The 20052-nt window shown below is 39.4% G+C and overlaps 1 protein-coding gene across 6 annotated transcripts in view; it reads left to right on the forward strand.

The window, feature by feature from the left end:
- Positions 1 to 20052, forward strand: part of LOC106525223 (rho guanine nucleotide exchange factor 9) — a 79529-nt gene that overhangs the window by 50780 nt on the left and 8697 nt on the right. For 3 of the 6 annotated variants that reach the window (XM_014019374.1, XM_014019378.1, XM_014019375.1), the window contains 8 exons: positions 935 to 1114; positions 6657 to 6746; positions 7782 to 7982; positions 11336 to 11515; positions 11781 to 12013; positions 13005 to 13134; positions 14717 to 14848; positions 18248 to 18491. In XM_014019374.1, the coding sequence (XP_013874828.1) occupies positions 935 to 1114; positions 6657 to 6746; positions 7782 to 7982; positions 11336 to 11515; positions 11781 to 12013; positions 13005 to 13134; positions 14717 to 14848; positions 18248 to 18491 (1390 nt within the window). The remainder of the gene's footprint in view (positions 1 to 934; positions 1115 to 6656; positions 6747 to 7781; positions 7983 to 11335; positions 11516 to 11780; positions 12014 to 13004; positions 13135 to 14716; positions 14849 to 18247; positions 18492 to 20052) is intronic. The other 3 variants (XM_014019376.1, XM_014019377.1, XM_014019379.1) reach the window with 1 other exon arrangement.

Consider the following 20052-nt stretch of genomic DNA (forward strand, 5'->3'; position numbering starts at 1 on the left):
TATATATATGCATGGGTGTGTTGCTGTCAAGGCTGTGAAGCCAGGCTGTCAGTGTGATGGATGGCGAAGCTGTAGATGGATGGATGATGTCAGACTCGGGTCTGTCTCTGGAACATCGTCTGCTGTCTCGTGTTCTTTAATGAGAACAACCTTTAGCTCCTCCAGGTCCTCCAAAGAATACTCATGGCCCTGCTGGGCTTCGGTGCTTCTACCTGAGTCATGYATATCGTTCGGTGCACGCTGGCTGCGTTCTTACAGTGTAAATGTTTATTTGCAACGTTTTAGGATGTTCTCATTACTTATTCATGATTTTGTAATGGATCGGTTAGATGTGATGTGTCATCTGTTCATGTTTTGTTGAAGACCGTTCTGCAGATAAGACACCAAGCTCTAGTTACTGAAGGAAGAGATGCTATCCCTTCACATTTGTTTGCTTCACAGTGTTTAGATTGCATTAACATTTGTAATTATTATAATGTCATAATTAGTCAATTACATCCCTATGTAGAGACTGGTACGGGTGTCTCTGAACACTGTGTTGTTTCTCCACTAATGGTTCTGCCTTTTATTTTTGTGCTGTTGTTTTTGTTTTGCTGTATTGTGTTGGCTGTGGTGTTCTATTTGCTTTGCAGCCCCTAAACTGCCAATAGACCCTTGCTTTGAGGGTGTGYATTTGCATCAATTAGTAATCTGAGTGGGCTCAACAACAAGGATTCACACAAAACGAAGCCAAAATGGGAGCGTGTTACTGTGTTAAAATGAGTTTCAGATTTGATTCAAATAGTGTTCAGATTCAGACAAGTCTTTATTTCACTGCTAAACGTCTACATGTTGACTGTTCACTCCTGTTTTCCGTGCTGTTTGCACAGCTGCATCTTCATATAAAAAACGTAAAACAAAAGGTATCCCCTGTCTCTCCCTCTAATTTCCTTAGTTGATAAGTGGAGGTTCGGTCGTCAATGCTGAGGCGGTATGGGACCACGTGACCATGGCAGATCGGGAGCTGGCGTTCAAGGCCGGTGATGTCATCAAGGTGCTGGAYGCCTCCAACAAAGACTGGTGGTGGGGCCAGATTGACGAAGARGAAGGATGGTTCCCTGCCAGCTTTGTACGGGTGAGTTGGAAGCAGCCAACGATTGGAGACACAACAGATACCCCTCACACATACTTGTAGAACTGTTAGCACAGGCTGACTGTATAAARGTTCAATTACACAGAAAATAAACCAAACCTTCATGTCCACAGGCACATGGGTTAGCTTAGCTTTTTCTATTCAAGAACAGTAAAACAAAGATGCTAATGATCATCTTTACTTCCTGCCTCTGATGAAATTATTYATACAACTAATGCAAGACTGGATATTATATAGTTTTATTTTGTATCACTGTTGAATGGTGGACCTCAACTTTAAAAACATCACAGCCATAACATTATGACCATTTACAACACCACTTTACAACTGTACAAGCACAGTTGTTAGAACACAATGTTTTGCGGAAGAAAACAACATCTTCCACTCACACAAATGTTACTTGGATACTTGTCACCCACTATAAAGAATTTTTTGAAGACCAGTCAAATTTTTCACAAAGCAGCAGCAACACCCCTTGATAGCTGCCGCCCCCTTTGACAACAAAAAGCAAAAAAACAAAACAAAACAAAACAAAAAAAAAACGTGACAAACAGCCTCAGTGAGCTGTTCATCTGCCTTAAACTCCTGCAATAAAAATTAGTAGGAAGCAAGCCTGACAAAGGCACTACTAGGAGTGGATGATTCATGCTCAAAGTTATATGATAACATATCAAGGAGATTTGTGGTAAGAGTATGTTTAACGTCGTAGCAAAATAAATCAATCAATAGATAATCCTAAGCTTTTTATCCCGGATTGCAGTTTGCAGGTAGCCACATTTACTAGTGCAAAAAAAATACTATTTTCACTTTTTTTTCTTCTATGACTGGCTGAGCATGATGACAGTCTGATGCTACGTTCACACCGAACGCGTTTTGAGCGGCCAAAAAGTGCAAAACGTCTCTCGTTGGACGCACTATTTTCAGACCGAAGAACGCACTAGTGTTCAGACCAGACCAAGCAGCGGCAGCAGCAAGGTGTGGGAGGAGCGTGTCCTCGGCGGGTGAATAAAGATAAAATAAAAGAAAATGCCTTTGATTTATTTACTAAAGAGCAAGTGAACGTTGCGCGCAGCAGATAATTAACTCACCAGATGATTTAGAGGCGATTTGTTTGGTTAGTTTAGTCACTCCAGAAGCTGCCAGCTGACGGACTTTTTTTTTTTGGTCCTGAGCAGCTGATCCACATCGGTGCTGATATATCCTGCCAGAAAATCCAACTGCACAYGGTCGATTTCAGGTAAAGATCTCCAGTCCGTCTGTTTCGGTTTTCAGTGGGAGACGCGTCGAGCGGCGAAAAGTTCAGATATTTGAACTCTGGCGGCGGCTCGGGCGGCGGCGGCGGCTTCCGCAGTACCGCATGCACGGAAAACGCTCTGCGCCCCTTCCGCCTTCCTTGCGCGCCGCCCAAAACGTACGTGGCGCGACGTACGACCCCTAGAGGCGCGTCCTCATAGACTTTGCATGTAAATTGGCCGCTCCTGCCGCTCAAAACGCATTCGGTGTGAACGTACCATGACTTTATTCAAGGGTTTGCAACAGAGATATGTTATTAAGGTAAATGAGAGTTACTGTATAAAGTATGCTAGGTTGTGTTTTCTTTGTAAATGTTTGTTAAAATTGTGATTTAAGTTCCTAATAAAATGATGTGATTATTTATTTAGTAATTTTAACTTTTAAGTCTTTGTCAATCTGCACAACACACTGTCACCAAATAAAACTAATGTCAAACCTAAAGATCATCTGAACAAACCTATCAAAATACAAAGACTGTAAAGACATTTAAACCTCAGTCRAGTAAAGTGAAAGCTTAGTCCTCCTATCATTCTAAGTGCACATCACTATTAACACAGCAGTTCTTTGTTGAGTCATTGGTTTAATTTTTGATCGCACTTGGAGCTGCTTGTGTCTCTTTCTTTAATGCTTTTATTGCTTCGATGTACTCCATAGTGATTTTCTTTAACAAGTAAAACAAGTTATTTTGTTTCTTAGCAGTAACATYGTTCTTACACATTTTAAAAGATTTTAGGTTTTGTTGAATTTCTCTCCTCCCGTTCTTAAACCACTTTCACATTATTGAGTTAGCTTCTGGAAGCTAAGACGACATTTTAACCCTCACTGGGTCCACTACACATTGGTGTGATGCTGCATGAGCCAGGCAGACAACATTTTGGTCTTCCAATGAAAAAAACTGCATTATATTTCCATCACGACTATGGTGGAGGTACCTTTCTCGTTGCTGGCTCCAAACAAGGTTTTCATCATATGCACCAGTTGACAAACACAAACTCTGCTTTTAACTACATGTATGAGCCTGGAACTACTGTGAAGTCACTGTTAACATGTTGTGTGCACCTCATACCATTTATATGGTGGCATGAACCTTTTTATAGTACAGAAAGTTGTATCAATATTATAAACAATGTGATACACTCTCAGAAACAAGTAAACTGTATATTCAGAGGTACAAAGGCTYATCACTGGGGTGGTATCCTCAAAGGTACTGTTTTTGTTTTCTCAGCAGTGGGTATTTATTGGTACCCTTGCAGATTGTATTTTATAGAGAACAGTCTTCTTCTGGTGGGATCATTAAAATGTCCACAAATGGCTTTAACAACTATTGTTCCATTTCCTACCATAATCTTATGATTTACTAAAATTTGACATGGACCTCTATAGAGGTGACATTGGAGCATCATTTATAAAGGCTGTTTAAACTTGACAGGACATAATCCATCCAGTCTCTCTGAACTGGTTATGAGACTTTTTTTCRCTTGAGCATTTTATAATCAAAGAGAAACTGTAGTGAGAAAATCCACCCACTGTCCTCCCACTGCAGCGYACATCACGCGTAAAAAGAAACAACTACACAACAGCACAGTTGGCAGAATGGATGTTTATTTTCAGTTGATGATGATGGAGGTGGAAGAWATGGTATTTTTGTTGTTAATCGAGAAGCGCTACTTTACACATCACAAAGAGACCACAAAAATTTCTCACCAACGGTGTGGGAACATTTCCTTATGCTGCCCGGCCGAGGCGCACTCCCTCCCAAACAGCAAAGCCACGGAGAGCCGCCTGTGTCTCTACGCTGTCTCTTTCATGCACAAAAGTTGGACTATGTCCTTCCAGTTCTTTGACTATCTTTCTGAAATGTATTTGATTATCTTTGTAAGATTTGCTAGAACAGTTGTACAGATGACTAAATTATTTAACTTCCCCCGACAACTGCCTCTCAGCCAAGCAGTGTGCAGCTGCTTTTCTACATAAACACATAAAGAAGTTCAGACTAATCACAAAATACTCGGGTCATTCCCTGTGGGACAGTGGTCCTGACAGGGCTTTGCACATAACAGGTTCTTGAGGGCGGTTTGAGAACAAAAAGACAAAATGTTTGTAATGTAGCCACACGAGAGACACAAATTCAGCACATCTCAATGAGTACAACTAAGCCTTTAGTCTTTTATCTATTATGTCAAGTTTACCTAAATGGGATATGAAACCCTGCTCACTTAATCATTTAATTAAAACGTAATTAACTATAGCAATTTTAGGAGTTTATTTTAAAAACAAGTTTACACAACATTTRTTTCAATATGACCTCATAAACTTTTGGTAAACAATACTTTCAAATAAAACCTTGTAAAGGCTTATGACTTCTTTTAAATCAAACCCAAATGGTCTGTTGACATTGCACCCTAACCTTTAAAATCATTTCATCAAACTTTATTTATAAAGYACAGTTCATGCACAAAGCAACACAATGGGTTTTCCATCAAGTCCTTAAAACACAAAAGAACCATAGATTCATAACACATTCTTACAGATTCAACCATAAACACACACACTGAAAATTTTGATAAAAACACACAAACAATACAGACTTAATCATATGCTTTTGCAAAAAAGAAAAGTACATATTTTTTTTCTAAAAATATCAACAGTAGGAATTTTTTAAGATCCATTATTTTCCATTTCTTTGGGCATAAACAGGCAGCTGCCAATGATTTGGTAAATGTTGGAGGTATAGCTAAGTTACCATGGTCTGACCCGAGTGATCTGACTAGTGTATAATTAGTTAACATGTCTTTTRCATAAYGTGATGAAAGACCATTTAATGCTTMGTGTACAAGTAGGAGTTTGGAATTGAATCTGCTTATGGTAGGAAGCTAATGCAGAAATCTAATATCAAATTTTCTTGTACCTGTGCAAAAATCATATATATGTAACGTAAATGTATATAATATAATTGTACCTTTCAGACCCTCATAGAGGTACACTTTAAGGTCCACTACTCAAACCCTAAGGGTAGATAATTTTAAATTGCACCACTGGGAACAAAAATGTACTTTTTCCGTTTTCCTTATTTCTGACTGTTTGACACAGTCATAGATTTCACCTCACAGTCACCCAAACCCAAATATTCTGTTCCCCATGTCCTGATACCACACACTTCTGATCAAACTTTTTAACCCATAGCATGAACAATCAAAATTGAGATGGTGGGAAAAAACACCATCTGTAGGTGGTTATAATGTTATGGCTGATAAATGCATGTTAACAATTATCAGGTCTTAAAATGTATAAAATATTGTATAACATTGATCTACATGCTTGTTTTCTGTTTTGTTGAAAGCAACACGGTACATTTCTCACAAAAGGATAGTTTGGCGACTTGAAATTTGCATTTCCAATCCATTCTCACTCCCGACTCGTCAACATATTGACGCTTGGTCAGGTAGCCATCTGTTTCCAGCTTTGGACGTGTCGGGTACCCCCCCACGCATCAGTTCTTCATGAGATTAGGCGGAGGAGCACGTTGTCATATTTTTTGAAAAGAGTAGGAAATGCGCGACAATTAACTGTCCCAGACCCTTAATATACGTAACTTCTATAAGCCCTAGACATCCTATCCCTGACCTCAGTACCTAAAATTAACCATTAATCCTGATCCCTCATATTAACCGCAGACCCCCAACCCAAAGACCCGTAAGTGGCGCAACCCGGAAAAGCTGCGGGCGGCAATGACCGACGCGAGGGGGGCACCTGACGCGTCAAAACTGGATGCAGACGATCCAGCTTGGTGGTCAACATGTTGACCAAGCGTCAACATGTTGACGAGTCGGCAGTGAGAACGTGTTGGCATTTTATATAATTCAGGGATTAAATTTTAGTAAAGAAGATTACAGATCACTGTCAGAATTATATATTATGAGTAATTCAGTAAGGGAGGATGGATAGATGTCATTAATGTTTTTTTTATTGTATCAGACATGTTCTAACGCTAAGAATACTAATTCCATTTGTTTGTAAATGCMTAGAGGGATTATTTATTCAAAGGTAGGAGGATTTGCTGTAGGTGGAATTCCCTCACAGTAGAAGTGCCCCTCCCCCCACTCCTGACACTTCTCATGGCCATTCCCACCTKTCCACCCTTCCATATTCACTCCTGAGAGGGCATCGCAGACAGGCTGACTGACTGTCGACCAAAAAGTATCTCTCTGTTCTGTCATTCTCTCTCTCYAAGGTGGAACCCCACCCTCCTCAACCCCAAACAAAACAGGTTTTCTATATCAACCCCATAGCAACTCCACGGTTCCAAAACACCACGTCAAAGGTGCGTTTTTTTTTTCCCCCAGCTTCATCAACCCATCCAGCCTGCCCGCTCACCCACCCGCTCTGGTCTGTTCACGCAGCGTACCCTCGACATTCCCAAACATTTAATGTGCCCATGACGTTATCTCATCATTCCTCAAAGGGGAGGGTCGATGGAGAGGCAAACTGAGGAGTCAAAAGTAAAGACTGTGTGACTCTTAATGGCCTACAGAAAWTTTTTTTTACAAATCTATTCACATCAAAGAATTTCAGATGGATTACTTTTTAAAACCCCAGTGTTGATCAGTGTTACAAATGGAAACCTTTTGTTCTCAGTACTTTATTTACTATTGACTCTGAYGATTTTTATCCCGTTTTAACGCTGCACTACCAGTTCTCGTCTGCAGTCAGTGCTCAACCACCTGTCACTCTGCTTGTCTGCGGCGCTACATTTCCCATCTTGTGTTTGGCATTCTACCCGTCGGTTCTTTGATGTTATCTTGGCAAACTGTGTGTCATCAGGTGTGGGCTGCTGGGCATCTGAAACCACTCTCACTTCTTRTGAGCGAGAGTGGACCAAAGCTTAATGTGTGAATATCTGTGTGTATGTGTGTTTTGAAAAGTGCACAGTCTTGTGAGGCGATTGTGAGCTGTGCATATGMGTAWTAAGGGAGGTTTTGTGAGKAAAACACAAAAGACGTAAGTTGGGATTTAAATGTGTACATATCTTTATGACATGATGAGCTAAGAGTTCTTGTCCAAACTATCAGAAACTTTCTCAACCTGTGAAATTAAATCATGTATTTAGTGTGTGTGTGTGTGCAGCCATACTCATGCYGAAGACCGTCTCTAGTGCAAGATTTGGAAGTGTGTGAGAATAAGCTGTGAGAATATTGTCATACTAACACCTAAAAAACCCCAAAGAATGATGATTACATTGGAATATGTTCCCTGAAAACCTGCATTTTTATCTGATTTTTGCACTTCAAGCTGCAGAGAGCTCATTTCTCATCGAGTGGCTCTGTGTGTGGGTGTGTTTGAATGTGTTTGTCCTCAGCTGTGGGTGAACCAGGAGGACGGTGGGGCAGAGCCGGTCGAAGGGACCAGCGAGGTACAGAACGGGCACCTGGATCCAACCAATGACTGCCTGTGTCTGGGCTCACCCCTCCAAAACCGGGACCAGATGAGGGCTAACGTCATCAATGAGATCATGAGCACAGAGAGACACTATATTAAACACCTCAAGGACATCTGTGAGGTAGTAAACGTGTACACATCTGACAACACACACATTAATGTGCTATGCTTTTCTGGGCTACACCATATTGCATTTAATAAGAGCAGAGAGGTAGTAAATAGTAAGAAAATGAATCAACTGAAGCAGGTGTAAGATGCAAAGCAGCATTTTTTTTTCATGCTGTTTAGAATTTGTAACACTCCCACATTCACACTTATAGTCCCGGCATATTTTCTTTTTTTTTTTACTCTGGATTGAAAAGCAGTTCTGATAAATAGTTTTTATTSTGAGATGCAAAACCACAGGATGAGAGTTTTACACAACAATATTTGTAGTTTTTATTATWTGCATACAATGAAATATGTTGAAGTAGGGCTGGGTGATATGGCAAAAAAAAATGACCACGATTAATTTTTTCATATCGTCCTATCTCGATTAATATCACAATTCTTTTGTTAACCTAAAAAGTGTCTGAAAAGTAATTTAACAAATAAAAAGCTACAGAAATAAAAAAAAAATAACGGCTGTTTTTTTCACTTTCACTAATATAACAAATAGCTGTGGTTCAGTAGAACATTAACATGAAATTATTTTTGCAAGGTATTTAAAAAAGTAATTTCCAAGAAAAAAACATMATCATCATCATCACAATCATATAATCTCACATTAATAAAGTCATCCTTTTGTAAAATTAAAGTTTTAGAATTGAATTTCACATTAAATATGCCATGAAGAAACATAAACCCAACAAACAGCAGCAATTTGTGCACACATGCCAACTGAATAGGATGTAAGCTCATTATTTTTGTTATTGAAGGAAACCCCCCCCCCTCTCCCATTTGCAGTGCTTAATCAAACAAAAGACAACGCTGTTTCTTTTTTTTTAAACATCCGATTCTGCACAAATGTTGGATAAACTCCCAGYTTCTGAGTGTTCAGGAGTTTGCAGCGTCTCTCAGCTGCTGTTTGTGATGAGACTCAGACAGGAAGTGGTCTTCACATCACGTCCAGCCCATCGTGTGCCGATAAAATTTAGAGAAAAGTTCTTCTCCAGATAAATGAAGAACCGCTGGGACATTGTTCTGTCCTAAACGTTGCCCTAAGACCGCTTCATATTTTTGGAGGATGCTTTTGTTTTAGCGAGCCACTCATCRTGGCTCACGTTTCTTTTTCCCCCCTCCCTCGGGAGTGGAACTCAGTGCTCACCCTACGTGCCTGTTAGTAGGTAACAGCAGGTACAGGAAGCGACAGTGGTCAAAATACTTCAGAAACTCGCCCAAATAAGCGAACTCTGTAAGATTCAGCGTTTTGAACTGGATTACTTTGGTTAATTCTGTGATTTCGTCTGCGTTTCATTAGCAACTTATAAACGGAATTGGAGGAGGAGATGGTGGATTCTGATTGGCTGTTGTTGCGCACATTGCCTCCATGTTTGATTGAGTAAGAGGCTCACAGCTGATCACTGTGATCGACCTGAATTTTTTTTCTCGATCAATAATCGCGATCAAATAATCGCCCAGCCCTATGTTGAAAAGTGTAAAGAAGATAAAATTGACGCCATGTAAAATTAAACCATCATTATTTAGATATTTTGAGAGTTTTCATGAAACTTCAGAAGTTAACCTCTTAGTTTCAATAAAATCCTKGTCCGGACTAACATTCTAACCATATTTATTATCAGTTCATTTAAATTATTGTTTCTGTATCAGTAGAGAWATTACCATTCATTGCTTAATATTTYGGAGGTACTTGTGACTTGTGACGCTGAACAATTATGCACACAAAATCTTATTTTGTTTACACCAAGTAATATTAAGCATCAAGAAGGAATGGATTTGGACATACTTTGGTCATTTTAATTATTTGATTTGTTAACAGTTGGCACAACTAATGGGAACCAAGGGGCGTAAGTGATAGCATCACAAGTGGAGCAATAGTGTCATCAAGTAGTTTCTGGAGTGGCCAAATGTCAGTCAACTGACAACAGTCAACTGTCCCAATTCAGGGGTTGCAGCCTAYGTAGATCGCGGCCTATGGTGCCACACCCTTCGAAGTCTGTATAGGCTGATTACATATGTTTGTGTGACCATTCACTACCTTAGTGTTACATTTTATGTCACATCACTCTTAAAAGCTTAAAATTTWAAATGCATTGAAMATGTATTCACACTTCATTTCACGGGAGGTACAGTACAACTTCCCACATTTCAAGGTAAACATTACACAAAGCACCAGTATCAGTACTTGCAATGAAATTTTATTTAACATCACATTGCAGCATAAATTTCATCAGCTAAGTTGCTATATRTTAAATTCTTTGGTCCATGATGACTTTCCAAACTCAGCCGTTTTCTGTTTCCTGTAAAAACTGATGATGGCACAATGAATCCTGGGATATTGTGGACCATGAAGGACTGTCAGATGCAGCTTTATTGTTGAGGTTTTGAGGGCTGTGTTTGTCGGCCGCATGAGAAGGAGCTCACAAAATAGGACAGCCTTGACCGTGTTGCCGTGACGTAACCGACCTACAAATGTGCACTACGGAGGACTCAGCCCCTGAATCGAGACACAACCAGTGTACAAGTTTCTGGCATATGTGGTGTTCAGATTTGACAATGGCCTGAGCCACTGGGTACATGTGGGCGCCCCACATGAGACKTGAAGGTTCTGATCATCCAGAGCATATCACACCAACAGTACTAACTCCATATTGCAAGCCAAGTGTTTCGGAACATTGTGGCCTTTTTACAACAACTTGTGTCATCCTGCACCATTTCTCAACAACATCAGTAAAAATAAAGGTTCACTGTCCCACTGGCTGTGCCACGCAAAAGTTATGTAAATAAAGAAGAGCAAATGAAAAACAGAGAAGAGTATTGATGATGTCACATTACAAACTGGCTAATATTGAGACAAACCCACAAAAACACAAGCTAGTTATGAMTGATTCAGTCTAAAGTTCAAGCTGCAGCATGGGGGTGTATCAGATAAAACAGATAAGTCTGCTGCTTTTGACTTTGGGTGGTTTTTCATGCACATTTTTGCTTATCTTATCATTGGTTCTGATCCTTTGTACGTCCTTTGTTTGTACTGTGGATGGAGCGTAATGTTGAGAAATAGTTGCAATGAAGCATGAATTCCACCTCCTCAGCTTCTTGCGAGTGCGTGCACGCTGCATTCTATATCACCATTTCTTGTCCTAACCTTTTTCTACAGGGCCTGTCATGTAGTACACAGTGTTAATTCAGAAATCAATCGAAAGAAAAAAAATGCTAAAATCAGTGAATATGATTACTTGACATCTTGATATTTTCGCAGAATGCTCCGTTCGGTGACCTTTAGCCTGACGGTAACTGCCTCTCGTATTGTTGCAGGGTTACCTGCGCCAGTGTAGGAAGCGTGTGGACATGTTTAATGACGACCAGCTGAAGGTTATCTTTGGAAACATTGAGGACATTTACCGCTTCCAGATGGGTTTCGTTAGAGATCTGGAGAAACAGTACAACACAGAGGAACCGCACCTCTCTGAAATCGGGCCATGCTTTTTAGAACACGTAAGTATTTTCCAGATTTTTTGTGGTTTATTCATTAGGAAAGTGAAAGAAAGGCTAAATCCCACAGTTTATCTAACAGCAGCTAATGATTTTGTTGTGTTATCTCAAGACTTGAGCTAAATTAAATTGGCACCTTGAGATAACATCTAAATTTTCTTTACCAATTACCTGCATAGATTGGAAGGTCCTTTYCCTTTTATTTCAAATGAATCATTCTATCCATTATCCTGCCCGATCACGAATCGCTGCTTTTTTCACATCACAGCAAGATGGTTTTTGGATCTACTCTGAATACTGTAACAACCACTTGGATGCCTGTATGGAGCTGAGCAAACTGATGAGGGACGGCAGGTACCAGCATTTTTTCGAGGCTTGTCGCCTCCTCCAGCAAATGATCGACATCGCCATAGATGGCTTCTTGCTCACGCCGGTTCAGAAAATCTGCAAATACCCTCTCCAGCTGGCTGAGCTTCTTAAATATACTGCACAGGAACACAGGTACAGTCTGCTTTTGTCAACATGACATTTAATCTATAGTGTTTGTTGCAGTTCTCATGGTGATTTATTGGTTAAAAGAGAATGTGGTACTGATGCATCATTGTGTTCAAGATGCATTGTGCTGCAATGCAGCTCTTGCAGGGGTTGGATTTATTCTTCTCTGTGGTAATTACCCATGCATGAACTGAAACAAATGTTGTTTTGCACTGTTTAATCAGCGTGCTCATGTTATTGAAATAAATTACAATTTATAAGCGCCTCATTGTATTTTCTAGCAGTACGTGATGATGTGGATAGTGCACAGGACAAATTTAATATGAATTGAGKCTTTCTGTGGTACGTGCTGTGAGCATTATTCTAAGTTTTTTTTAGATACCGCATGGAACATTAAAGAAGCCGAGTTAAAAATGTAAACGTTTGCACGTRTGCTCCCATGCACATGTACACAAGTGAGCATTCAGTTGTGCAAACTCATGCACACAGAAAAATAGTGCGAGTAATTGAGCGCTTCTCCGCCAGCTTCAGGTCATTCACAAACCAAGCATTCTCAGCCAGAGAGGGACAGGTGCCAGCTCTGCCAGGAAGTGCTTGCCAGATCTCAGTGTTTCACTGTTCGAGAGCTGCAGAGAATCTGCCACATATAGGCCTGTCTCACTTGTACGCACAACACTGTGACACACACACATGCCAGCTTCCAAAGTGAGGATTGGATCCATRGAACATCTAAGCCAGAGGGATAAATCCAGCTCAGTTAGCATAGAGGCTGTCAGACTTAGCTGTGAATAAAGAGATGGCTGATTCAAATTAAATAGGCTGTGTGCTAATGTGACTGTATTCCAATGGACTTACCTCAGTTTATTACCACTATCTTTAATAGGCTGCTCTTTATCATTCACTAACCCAACATTATATGTCTTTGAGTGGCCAGCCTCCAGGGCCATAACTCCACCCTTAACACTCTGAAGTAATTACGTATACATTTTGTCTGTAGTGACTATCGATACGTGGCAGCAGCCTTGGCTGTGATGCGAAACGTCACTCAACAGATCAATGAGAGGAAGAGGAGGTTGGAGAACATTGACAAGATCGCCCAGTGGCAAGCATCGGTTCTCGACTGGGAGGTACGTGAAAAATATTTTCTTTCTTTCTCAGTCCAAACTATAGTGTTTTATTCAAAAACTTTAAAAAACATTTAGACTGTTAGACACTTCTAGCATATTGTTAAATACCACAAATGCTTCCATAATTGTTAGCGCCAAACATCAGGTAATAAATGTTTTTGCCTGAGTGCGTGTCTTTGTGATCTCAGCAGAACATTTCAATAATCACTGAACAGATTTCAATGAAGCACCCAGAAAACATTAAATGTRTACATCTACATCTATAAACCTTTGGGTTCAATCTGACTCAAGATTAGCTGCCACAGCTAATAGATATTAGCTAACACCTAAATGYCTATAACTTAGTCTGTTTCCCATATATTAAGCWAAAATTTGGCATGGTTAGTAGCTGAGTCATTCCAAGCATCAACAGATTGCGTTCGATTTTACTGTATGTATTTTCAAGCATACATGTCAAACTGAATGGCTTTGTTTGTAAATTACACAGATTTTCCTCCATTTTGCAGGTATCCAGACATATAGGGTAATCTCACAAATTTTTTCAAAAATTCTGCTTCAAATTTATTTTATGTCTCAGAACATGTAGGACGTAAAAAAAAAAATAAAATAAAAAGATTAAATAACCATCTCCCAACTTGCTTAACCTCTGCTCATCATCCAGTTCCCCCTCCTTATTTAGTTCTGGTTGTCCCACCCCCACCCTGCATGTGAGAGTAATCATGGTTTTTTTTCTGAAAATTRTGTTAATTTAACACTGGCATGAAAAGTGGTGAAAAATGAAGTAATATGCATTCCTTTAAAAAATACTTTAGAAGTCATGAAAAATGTTTTTTAAACTCACACTACAGAAATCAGAATAATTGTTTCCCCACAGATCATCTTTTTTTTATTTTTTCAGCTTTTTGCTGCATTTCGTACTTGATAAAAGTACATATCTACATTGTTTCATTTCTCCAACCACAAGGTGAAATTCTCACAACAGATTGTTGCAGAGATTGCTGCACTGTGGCAGAGGAAGGAGATGTAGCATTCCCAGGGAAAAAAAAAATGTTTTCTTTTAGAGAATATAAAGTCATGAATCGGGGAGTAAACTCTCCGATGCTTGCTCTGCCGGATGTCTTTTGTAGACGATTTTAGCTTTGAGTCAATAAATCATCACAATCATTCAACACAATAGGAAGCTGCTATAAAGACTGACTGACTGCTGTGTTTATGATTCTGTCAGTACACTATAGACAGATACCAAGTTTAATTTTATTAAATTAAAAAAATTTACAATATGTCCATACAATTATTTTTCCTTTCAGATTTATACCTTAAGTCCTAAATTGAAGATATGTCTATAATGACTGATCTAATGTTTCACCTCATTTGACACTAAAATGTTTTATAATTTCTTGTTTTGTTTAATGTCTCAGACTTCTAAAATATTAATGAGCTCCTCAAAAATATAACTACTGCATAACTGTTTCGTAACTGTTTCCAAAGGCTGAGTGCATCTCGCCTATAATGGGTAAATTGACTGTAACTGCACCAAGTACAAGTGTCCTTTTTCTTCAAGCCTGTCGGTGTTTGTGTCTAGGGAGATGATATCTTAGACAGGAGTTCGGAGCTTATCTACACCGGGGAGTTGTCATGGATCTATCAACCATACGGACGCAGCCAGCAGCGAGTCTTCTTCCTCTTTGATCACCAGCTGGTACTTTGTAAGAAGGTAAGCTCTTTCTTTCGCTGTTTTTTGTTCCTTTTTTCTGCCTTTTATTGCTCAGACTTTGTTGGGTGAAAACAAGCTGGCAGCTCTAATAAATCCCCAGTTTGTGTTCCTGAAAGTTGTTGTATCACATGGCTGGTAGGAGTGATCCTTGAAGACAGTGTGACTTCATGCAACCTCAACGAGGAGTTGAAAACAGATTACATAATGCCGGATGAGACACACCAGTCCTCCGGGAAGACACGTTCAAATCCTCAGCGCATTTCACAAAATGGAGCTGTGGTCGTTTGGGCTCTAATGCACTTGGGCTGTTATCCTCTCTGTCAAACGAATGTTTGTGCTTCGCTGGACTCAATGCATGCACTGAGACAGAGACACAAATGCATACAGACACTTAGACACAAACATGCACAGAGGCCAAATAACTACATTATCGCGCGCGCACACACACACAGAGGAGCAACAAATGCTACACTACAAAGATAATCACATAGGAAAAAGGATMAAATGAAATAGACATACAGAACCCTTGGTGATTCAGCAGAGTTCTCTTTTGTCATGCGGCAGACCAATGGATCAGTGCATTAGAGCAGTGGTGCCGAATTCTTCTTCCTGCATGYATCCTGTGTATTTTAGATGTTCTTCTGCTTTGACACAMCCAACTTGAAGGAATGGGTGATTAACAGGCTTCTGCAGCATTTGAAGAAACGTTGAAAATTGAGGAAACAAGTGTAACATGGAAGATAGTGGCCTTCGAGGACTAGCGTTGGGCACCACTTCTTGTTTTCTTGAGTTAGCCTAGTTTTTTAGAGGTACCTCTAAAATGTCCCTAGGTGTGGGTGAGTATGAAAGGTTGGCTGTCTTCATGTGTCCTTGAGGTGGACTTGAGACCAGTTCAGGGTGTACCCCRTTTCTTGCACAGTCACTGCAGGGGATAAATATAAGCTCTCTGTGGCTTAAAGAAAATGGATGGATGGCAGATACACATATTGTGTTTTTGTTTTCCTATTTTTTTTTTTTGTCTTTCTGTTGAATATTTGGTTTTGTATTTCTCTTATATCTACAGTAAAACATGTATAAGTGTTTCTACCAGCCCTCTGGATGTATTACAAATATTAACTTATTTCTAACAATAAAGCAGGAAAATACAACATACAGAGTTAAAACCACTCGAGGAAAAAAAATCTGTCCATGCTGTTGTCTTTCTTATTCCAATAGCACTCAATACAGTAGAATTTACAGAACKTATTCATTCCTTCACAATAAGARTCTCAAACATACTCACATATTGTTAACTTCAAAATACTCTCAGATAATTTAAAGMAGTGGTTCAGAAACATTTTATACTGAAAGCCATTTCAGTAAATACTAAGCTCTGTAAGTACCACCATTTAAAGGGATCCCTGATTAGTTGTAACATTAGACTTTATTTGATAAACATATATTTTAACTATAAAATAAAGACTGTAAAAATACTCAGCGGTCCACTGTAGAAAGACAGGTCCCGGGGCCGAAACTGCGAGGGCTTCGTGGAAATAAAAAGAATGAGAAGAACAAACGGATGAACGGCCTTTGTTTCAGCGTTAGCTCCGATGCKTTCACCRTATACTGTATATGTATTAGCTCAGCGCTACACATTGTCCTCTCGTCACTGAGGTCCTCCATCCACATGACAGAGAGGGGAACRMAAAAATGACTCAGTCTGCAACTGAAAATATGGATGGAGGACCTCAGTTTAGCTTGTTTGTCGCGCTAGTGCCGAGCTAATACATATAAGGCAATATAGCATCAGCACTAGCGCAAAGRCTAACAGGCTAAGCTGAGGATCTTCTTCCATGAAGCTGCTCTGTTGTCCTCCATCCATATTTTCAGTTGTAGACTGAATCGTTTCAGCCTTCTCTCTGTCAGCGTTCTCTGGTTTCATTTAAAAGAGTCGATCATCAGATATTGTCCAAGATTAACCTTCAGGGTGGATATAGCTCGCTAGCAGCCTCGCACCGATGACCTAGTTGACATCATTATTTACCCAGAATGAAATTGCTTGTAAATAAAATGGCTCCTTCCATGTTAAAATATATTTTTAAAAATTTACAAGACTAAACAGCCTACAGTATTTTTACAGTCTTTATTTTACAGTTAAAATATGTTTATCAAATAAAGTCTAATGTTACAACTAATCAGGGATCCCTTTAAAAAAAGAATGAAAACAGTAGTATATTATATGACAAAGTATGTACAGTACATGCTAACTGAGCTAGTCAGACTACAAAGGGTACAATTTAAAGTGTTATAGTTGCATGTCGTAGTTGAGAAGAACAGCAATACACACATTGCAGTCCTCAATGTTTTGCACCTTTTGTTGCTCGGAGGTCCTAAAGCAGTTTCATTGAACCACTCAGCTTTATCTTTTACTTTTACATTACAGTTTAGCTTATGACAGTTTGTTAACTTATTTAATTTGTAAATAGTTCTTACAAAAATCTCTGAGTACTGGAGAGATTTTAAGTACCACCAGTACTTGTACCACAGTTTGAGAGCCATCACTCTAAAGCTTAAACATATGTTTACAACAGCTATTGTTGTTCTCACATTCCTGCCTAAAGTGTTAGAAAATGTGAAAAATAATTTTAAAAAAACGTTGGGTTCAGCTCCTTTTGTAAATTATTGTACGTATCCTAAAATAATTTCTGAGTAATTAAAACTCGCTTTGAAGTACAATGTCATTGGACAATTCACACAAATTTTTATAGCAGTTTTTTTGTTCCAACAATGGTTTGTTTGGTTTTTGAGTTGCCTTTCAGTCTCAAAATAACAACTGTACTTTCATCTTGTCAGTGTAGAGTCATTAGGAAATAGACGTCATAAAAGATCATTGGTGTTCCTCTATGAAATACAAACTGTGATWTTTTTCATCTGTTAGCTGATATTAGTAATTTATTTTTTTTATTTCCTCTTTAAGGCTGGAGTCCATCTAATGTGACAAGTTCACTGAAAGATTTTGTGTTTTTGGAAGAAGCTCCTCATGCTCCAGTGCAGTTTATATTTGAGTCACTTAATCAAACACTTTATTTGATTTTGACAATTGATTTTAATTTTCCTGAACAGATTTAGTGTCGGAAATATGAATATTTGGATTGATTTTATCATTAACATGTTTACATTTTCACTTATTCAGTGGGAAAATCTTATTTCTAGGGAAGTRGAGTGAACATTTAAACCCACAAACACACACTCAGTAAACTGCAGGASAGATTTACTGAGAAACCTGTGTGTGGAATGTGTTTGTATGTTTGGGCAGCAGATGGACAGGGCGGTACACGCCATGCTCTCAGGATAGCGAAGGAGAAATACTTGTTGACAGCACACACATATTTACAAGCCTCTTCCTTTGCTCCTCACCAGGACCTGATACGCCGGGACAGCTTGTACTATAAAGGCCGCATCGACATGGATCGTTACGAGGTTCGGGACGCCATCGATGGGCGGGACGACGACTTTAATGTCAGCGTCAAGAATGCCTTTAAGTTGTTCAACAAAGACAGCGAGGAGATCCACATCTTCCTGGCCAAAAAGCCCGAGGAGAAGATCCGCTGGCTCAGGGCCTTCCACGAGGAGAGGAAGATGGTGCAGGAGGATGAGAAAATCGGTAATCACATCCCTTCTGTTCCTCCTTGTTTGGAAACACTTTCATTTAGGTAGTAGCTCACTGCAACCGTTGAAGATTAGATGGTGTTTCAAAATTGCAAAAAAAAAACCCAGATAAAATAGACAAGGTTTTCTTTTGCTAAATGCTGAACATCTATGACCACCAAATTACAACTTGCATGACCAATTTTTGAAAGCCATGGCCTATTTTTGAGTGCAGTTTGCAAAACTTTAGTAGGCATTTGTTGCCCACCCCCCCCACACACACACACATTGTACCACCTCAGCATCCACCCTCRCATTTAAGATTTAATCTGCTGGACCACACTTCTAAAATGCAGATAGGTAAATGTGGACCAGTGTTTTTGTTCGTCATTGGTGTGGTGTTTCTGTTACACACGTAGAGGAAACTGGACTGATGGGTTCCAAACTCTCTTTAACATGTTTTACATCAAACAATAAATACTACTGTGAGTTCCTCAGTTTAAAACACATCCGTGATGAAATAATAATGCACAAAATAAAGAGGAATGAACACAAAATGGTCTGTAAATGTGGTGCTAATTCAAGCTAGCTTGTAGCACTGTTAGCTCACAATATATTCAAATAAAATAAGGATTTCGGCTCTGACATTAAACATTTAACACTGTGTAGACACAGAAAAATATTATCCAACATTTTAATGTGKAAATATGTCACTTGTGAATCGTGAATTATAACAAAAAAAGTGGTTTGTRTCAGGGCCCAAGTACAGTACAGTTTACCTTCTGCATTGGCTACATGACTATGCAGTAGGATAACTCACAGTTTAGCTCAAACACAGGGAGTACTATAAAACTAACTAGTGCATTAATGATTGATAAGTGATATAATGAACTAGAATAGAAGAATAGAATAGAAACAGCCTTTTTTGTCCCACGGAGGGGAAATTCAGTTGTAACAGCCAACCCGTTCTCTTTCCCAACTCGTTTGACGCTTGGTCAGGTAGGGTCTGCGTCCAGTTTTGGACGTGTCGGGTACCCCCTTCCCGTCAGTTCTTAACGAGATGAGACAAAGGAGGAGGAGTGCGTTGTCATATTTTGAAAGGAGTAGGAAATACACGACAACTAACCGCCCTAGACCCTAAATTTAACTTATGTTAACCCTTTACAGCCTATYTCTGACCCCAGTACCTAAAATTAACYATTAATCCTGATCTCTCATATWAACCACAGACCCCCAACCCAAAGACCCCTAAGTGGCACAAACCGGAAAAGCCRCGGKTGTGAATAATTGACACGAGTGGGGTACCTGTTGTGGCRAAACTGGACACAGACGGTACCTGACCAAACGTCAACATGGTGACGAGTCGGGAATGAGAACGTCTTGTAACAGCAGCAGCATCAGTTCACAAAAAAACATCATATTGCTAAGCACCAATAGTAACAGTAGTAGTGGTAATAGAATAGAAATAACAATAAAAATTCTAAATAAAAGTAAACAACATACTGTACATGACAATAAAAAATAAAATATGATACTGTGCAGTTAAATTACAGTGAGGTAAACTACTTGCAAGTACT

This window comes from Austrofundulus limnaeus, unplaced genomic scaffold, assembly GCF_001266775.1.
Source record: "Austrofundulus limnaeus strain Quisiro unplaced genomic scaffold, Austrofundulus_limnaeus-1.0 Scaffold219, whole genome shotgun sequence".
Lineage (NCBI taxonomy): Eukaryota > Metazoa > Chordata > Actinopteri > Cyprinodontiformes > Rivulidae > Austrofundulus > Austrofundulus limnaeus.